The following is a 6,460-nucleotide window of genomic DNA, read 5'->3' on the forward strand; positions in this document are numbered from 1 at the left end:
CCTACACGAAAAAATTAATTATTATAAGATTTAGTAATAATTAAACTAAAGCTATTAATAATTATTGACAACTGACTGTGTTGATAAATTAATTATTCATTCCTTAAAAAATATGAATATTTTTTAGTTGAAAGTAGTATTTGTTAAAGTCGAACAATTCAATTCACAGGCGGTGAATGAGGAAAATAATCATTATTTTAGTTCCTCCTTCCTTTTAAAAATATAAAATATTTTTAATAAAATTTCATGCTTCAATAAAATTTAAAATAATATTTTTATATTTATTTTCAGTTAATAAAATATTTTATTTTAAAATAAATATAAAAATAATTTATTTATTATGGATACTTTAAAAAATATATAAATTACAAATTTAAAAATTAATTTTTTTATATTTTTAATACCTAACTTTAAAAAATACTCCCTACAATCCTATTTATAAAACAAATTTTAAAAAATTTATTTATTCTCTTTTATAACTTATAGTGCAGCTTTTTTAAATAATATTTAAAAATATTTTTAAAATTATATTTAATGAGAGAAAAAATAAAATAATATTACTTTTTAAATTTATTATATATATAAATATATTTAAAATTTTATATTTTTTATATATTAATATTAATAATATTGATAGAAATGATTTATAAAAAAAGTTGAATGAATATTACTTTATATTTTCTCAACGGAGGAAGTATTAATGACTCCATTATCATTAAAGAAAAAAACCGAATGTTCAATGGAGAGTAACTTTATTATCTTTCTCCGGTCAGTATCCATATCCATTTTTTCCTTCCCCTTCCACTTCGCTTCTTTCTTTCCTCTCTGCCTCTCTCTTCAATGCATACTTCAGTTACATGTTAATATTCTCTACTGTCTAAGAAAACGTGTATATAGCTAGCCTCTCTCCTCCCCTCTGCCCACCTACTTGCTCCTTTTTTACCGCAAAGCTCTCGTTTCTCTCTCTCGCGAATCTAACATCAACCTCGTTGCTTTAGCTCCCTTAACCTCCATTCTCCATTTGGGTGCTTACTATACCTTCGTCTTCCTCCTTCTCCTCGACAATGTCGTTCTGGGTATCACTGAGACTCGCTTTCTGACTCTTCACCTATCACAAGCACGTTCATGTGTGTGGACTTTTTCTCACTTATCCGAGACTCTGTTTTGTTTGCGACTGTACAAGTTGAATTTTCTAATGGCTCTGAGGTGTGTATATATCGGCGGATGTTCGAAAACTCCTCAATTAGGTGCTGCAAATCTGCAGCCTGGAAATTCTGGGCTAATTATGAATCTGAGATATGATCTTGCTGAGAAATGCCGGAAATGGGAGTGTTGTTGTTTGGGTGTTTTGGCTCGGAAAGCTGTGACTCCCATTGAAGACCAGAAGAAGCCATTTTGTGACTCCCATTGAAGACCAGAATTTCCTGATCTTGCTTAGTTCATATTATGACGGTATCTAATGGGGCGATGACGGAAGAAAGTCTTGCTAGCAAAGGAGACATAGCGAGTCATTTTCTGAACTTTGCATCAGTTATCTCTCAGCCTTACCTGATTTTTATCTCTATCTAATCCTTTACTCCCTTCCTGAAAATGAAATAGAATAGAGAAAACTGATCATGATGCGATTAGTCCTGTTTGTATAGGACATATAAGGAGAGAAGAAACAATGAGATGGTTCAGTACAAATTGCATACTGTAAATGTGCATAGAACATGAATTATTCTTCATGTAATCTAGCGTGTTGCGTATGGAGTCATATCGGTGAAGAAATTCAAATGATGGATTCAGAGTGTGCCATCTAAACTCTTGACTCGGTAAGATGGCCCGGATGAAACATGGATTTCAGTGCTGGTATGCACACCACGCTCCTAACCTTAGATATCTTAGATTCCAACTTAGAAACATGTGGTTACTAAGCTAATTATAGTTGGTTCTTCACGTAATGTATGATTTCATGAATGATGATTTGATTCAGCTTGATTTTCAAAATATAATAATCATGTTTTGCTGTTGATGATTTTGGTTATGAGTTGTAGTCTAATTGTTGAAAGGACACCCCAAACCATGCAACTATGCACGCATTATGTAGGCGTGTGCACGTAGACAAACAGAATCTTCATATCATAATGAAAGCAACCTACAAGTTTCATGCTACCGATAAGATCTTAAAACATTCCTTTTTTTTCCTTTTTTTATTTCTCATATAAGTTTCTTAATTGCAGAGCCATTAAGTGCAGTTGACTTGTCATCTTCTCCTGGTGATGGGTCAAAAGTACAGGTTGCTTATCAGGTATATGTATACTTCTTATTAATTTCTTTTAAAAATATTTGCATTCATGGCATTAGGGTCATTCTGAATTAGTCAGTTACCTGATACAGGGCCAGCCTGGAGCATATAGTGAGGAAGCAGCCTTAAAAGCTTTCCCAAATTGTGAACCTGTGCCATTTGATGAGTTTGAAGCTGTATTCAGGGTTTCAATACATGATTCCTTATATATTCTTTCTTTGCGTCAACTGATTGATGTAAGGGTGATGTGATTGTATTCTTTGATGCAGGCAGTTGAATTGTGGATAGTTGAGAAAGCCATTCTACCCGTTGAAAATTCTGTTCAAGGTAGCATCCACCGTAATTATGATTTGCTTCTTCGTCATACTCTGCACATTGTTGGGGAGGTGCAGTTGCAAGTTGACCACTGCCTCTTAGGATTGCCTGGTGTGCGAAAGGAGGAGCTCAACTATGTCATGAGCCATCCTCAGGTTGGCCTCTGACTCCTAAGTTTGCACCATAAGATGATGCATTGTCTTTCCTGTTCTGATCACAATGAATATTGCCCATGAACACCCACCTCCAATGATCCCAGCAACTTTGCCCCACTACAATACATGCAATTATTTCTCAATTAAAATTTCTTATCTGTTTTATCACATAATAATTAAATCTCAGAAGAAAAATACTTGCGCAACTCAACTTGCCTCTTTGAACTGGATCAATGCCAGCTGCTGCACGGATTTCTAGTACACTGATGGCATCATTGAGATGAACATGCCTATTGAAAGAAATATATCTAGCTAAGGTTATTTCAATTTTTAAGACAACAATTTTACATACAGGCTCTTTCTCAATGTGAAGAGATGCTTAATGATTTAGGTGTTACCAGAATTGGTTCACCAGATACTGCTGGTGCTGCTAAGGTATAGTAATATTTTCTTTGGTCCGGTGAAAGAAAAGATTGTTATATTGTAGCATGGTATGCCCTAACAATTTGGAAGTTATGCACAGAAAGTGTCCTTAGATGGTCTAAGAGATACTGGAGCTATTGCAAGTTCCAGAGCAGCAAAGTTTTATGGCCTTGACGTTCTTGATGAAAGAATCCAGGTACGACGTTCATTTCTAGCTTTGAAAATCAGAGTTTCAACAAAATATGATCTTAGCTTATGCTGTTTTTCTTCTTGCAATACGCTTGATTTTTTTTTTTTTTGGTTTTGCAATGGAAAGACATATATCATTGCACATGAGATCCACAAATGTCTAAGGGTGATGTTCCTCATCCTCTCTCTTTCCAGCACCCCAGGCATAGGATTGGAAGATTAGCTATTATTTTCTAAATGTTTATGGAGATCTTTTAAATTGGATTTGATCATCATTATCGAATCTGGGAATATAGTTATGGACTATGTTAAGTATATGGTTTTAATGCAACTAACTACCATTAATGTTTTCTGATGCTTTGCTGATTTAAGACTGGAAATGAGCCCTATATCTTTCTTGTGTAGATCAATCATGCTTTTGACTTTTTTCTCTTTCAAAATAATTTTCAGAACCGTCTTTGTATGAAAGTGATATTCTTGCACTTTATCATACTATGGAAGTTCGTTAATGAAACAGGGATCTAAGTATCTAACACATCCATTTTTTTAAAATATATTTTTCTACAGAAACAACGTTGGTCATTTATCATTTACTGAGGAATATGTTGAGCTTATCAAACTTCTTACATCCTCATTTATCATTTACTGAGGAATATGTTGAGCTTATCAAACTTCTTACATCCCATTCTTTCTATCTTTTTTCAGCATTTACTAATAACATATTAGTAGTTGCTGGTATGTTAGAATGGAGTTGAGCTGATTTATTTTCATCTTGTTAGGATAATGATGAGAATATCACTCGTTTCTTGATTCTTGCAAGGGAGCCAATAATTCCAGGAACTGACAGGCTCTATAAGGTATATCAAATTTAGTTCTTCATTTCTATATTTATTTGAATGTTCTGACAAATTCATGACATTTCTCCCAGACTAGCATTGTTTTCAGTCTTGAAGAAGGTCCTGGTTTACTTTTTAAAGCCCTGGCAGTGTTTTCTCTGAGGAACATTAGTTTGGCAAAGGTGAGGAATAATGAAGATCTTCATTTAGATGTGGAATTTTAAGGTACTCATTTATTATGATTTCTTTTTTTTTTTTTATGTGATTTCAGATAGATAGTCGTCCGCTGAAACAATGTCCAATAAGGATTGTTGATGACTCTAATGAAGGAAGTTACAAGTGAGTATGGATTCTCCCCCGTTTGTGAGATCTGCAATCATAGAACTCAGTATTTAAATCATTCAAGTTTAGATGGATATTGACTGTTATGCATATTTGATCCGGTCAACATACGTGTAGATGAAATGAAAATATGGACATGAGAGCTAACTCGAAGGTGTTAAAAGAGTAATGGGTGGGATGTGAAAGAATTTATTGTGTATAGATGATTAAATAACTTGAAGTTGTATAAATTGCTAGTTCATCAATTATAACATCTGTTTATCATGAAAAAGTTGATTTTCACCACTTCCTTTCATGATACCACAGAAAAAGCCGAGGGACAGGGCTTTGGTGTTATTTCATGAGTGGGATGAAATGACTCTGGTATTCTAAATGAAAGTTTGTTGTGAAAATTATGATTTTGACTCAAGTTCTGGTGGCAGGTATTTTGACTACCTCTTCTACATTGACTTTGAAGCTTCCATGGCGGAGCCTCGTGCGCAATGTGCTTTAGGACATTTGCAGGTAAGCCAATCATATTTCATGGACTCAAGTTCAATACTTTCGTTTAATTCAATATTTCTCTCATCACTCTTGTCTACGATTTTCTTAGCCTGACATTTATGGTTATCAACGGAATTGATTTTCTCTAATTTTTCATATTGTAACTGTCAGTAACAATCAATGACAGTTTAGTTTCTCATTATTCATGCCTGAAACATCAGTTCGAACTCTTAACACTATATGATCTTAGGTAAAACTGGTTTATCCTTCAAATAACAGTGGAGAGCAAATATATAAAATTGCTGTCATCCCATTCCCATGTTGTGGTGTTTCCTTTCCAATACAGCTTTTCAGTGGAATTGTGGATCGACAAATTGCAGGAATGTTTATGAATTTAGATCCTCTGAAGTCACTAACTTTATTAATTAGTTCTGCTTCTGCTTTATCTGAAACTATTCCTAAGAAAGCAGCCTCACATATAGACAAAATTAACTTTGACAAAATTAGATTCTGGCTTGCAAGTCATTTCATGTTACATTCATAAAATCCTATGTTTTATATATTATATCCAAGGACACCCATTCATGTCCTCAACATGGTATTGCCAGAGGTATAGTTATGATATTGCTTGGAGAACAAGCAACGATATTGGTATCTCATGTGGTGGCTCTAGCCATCATTAGTCAAATGAAATTACTACCTTACATTGTCAAGGCAGTTAAGGTTTGTTTTCGGTTTCAGGAATATGCCCGGTTTCTTCGTGTTCTTGGTTGTTATCCAATTCACACAGGCCAAAGTTAAACACCTTAAATAGGAGGAATCTGTCAGCTCTTAATGCTGTAGCTGTGTACAGTTTACTGAGGTTTATATAAAAACAAGAGGGAAGAGTAAAAAAAACAAAAAAAACAAAAACATCCTATGAAAGCATTCTTGGCATCTCCTAAGGAGGCATTCTGGAATGTAATATCATGTAGTCTTAAGTTTTTACTGTGCTGTAAATCCCAGCAAAGGGATTGGTTATTACCAAAAAGTATATCTGATAGAAAGATTTTCCTTTTGTTATGATATATGAACAATATGGTTTAACCATAGAAGTTTATCACCTTCAAACAGCAAAGTTTCTGGGCTTTTAGCTCTCTCTCTCTCTCTCTATATATATATATAGATGCTTCCTTTTTTGTGTGTTCACTTTTCTTACAGAAGAAGCAAGCAACTTTGTTGCTTTGATTTTAAATCACATACCTCTTTCTCTTTGTGGCCAAGTATATACTTTAATAATTCAAGATGCTATTAATCTTTGATTGGTCATCAATCATAAACAGTAAATACCAAATCATGCAACCCTTCATGTTGATTAAAATGAGAAAATATACATACTTGATTGGTTACACTTCTTATTTAGAATATCACCTTTTACACTTTATTATGAT

The 6,460-nt window shown here is 33.7% G+C and overlaps 1 protein-coding gene across 1 annotated transcript; it reads left to right on the forward strand.

Moving 5' to 3' along the window:
* The first annotated feature begins 1,835 nt into the window (after positions 1 to 1,835).
* Positions 1,836 to 6,216, forward strand: LOC129293136 (arogenate dehydratase/prephenate dehydratase 1, chloroplastic). The gene is made up of 11 exons (XM_054930939.1): positions 1,836 to 1,851; positions 2,223 to 2,290; positions 2,380 to 2,463; positions 2,557 to 2,757; positions 3,112 to 3,192; positions 3,281 to 3,376; positions 4,149 to 4,226; positions 4,298 to 4,387; positions 4,477 to 4,544; positions 4,970 to 5,051; positions 5,772 to 6,216. Exons 1-11 carry the CDS (start codon positions 1,836 to 1,838, stop codon positions 5,829 to 5,831), a joined length of 924 nt encoding a protein of 307 aa, XP_054786914.1. The 3' UTR covers positions 5,832 to 6,216.
* Positions 6,217 to 6,460: the final 244 nt, after the last annotated feature.

The sequence above is a fragment of the Prosopis cineraria genome, unplaced genomic scaffold (genome assembly GCF_029017545.1).
Source record: "Prosopis cineraria cultivar Desert tree isolate PC_DT_omini unplaced genomic scaffold, ASM2901754v1 PC14, whole genome shotgun sequence".
Taxonomy (NCBI): domain Eukaryota; kingdom Viridiplantae; phylum Streptophyta; class Magnoliopsida; order Fabales; family Fabaceae; genus Prosopis; species Prosopis cineraria.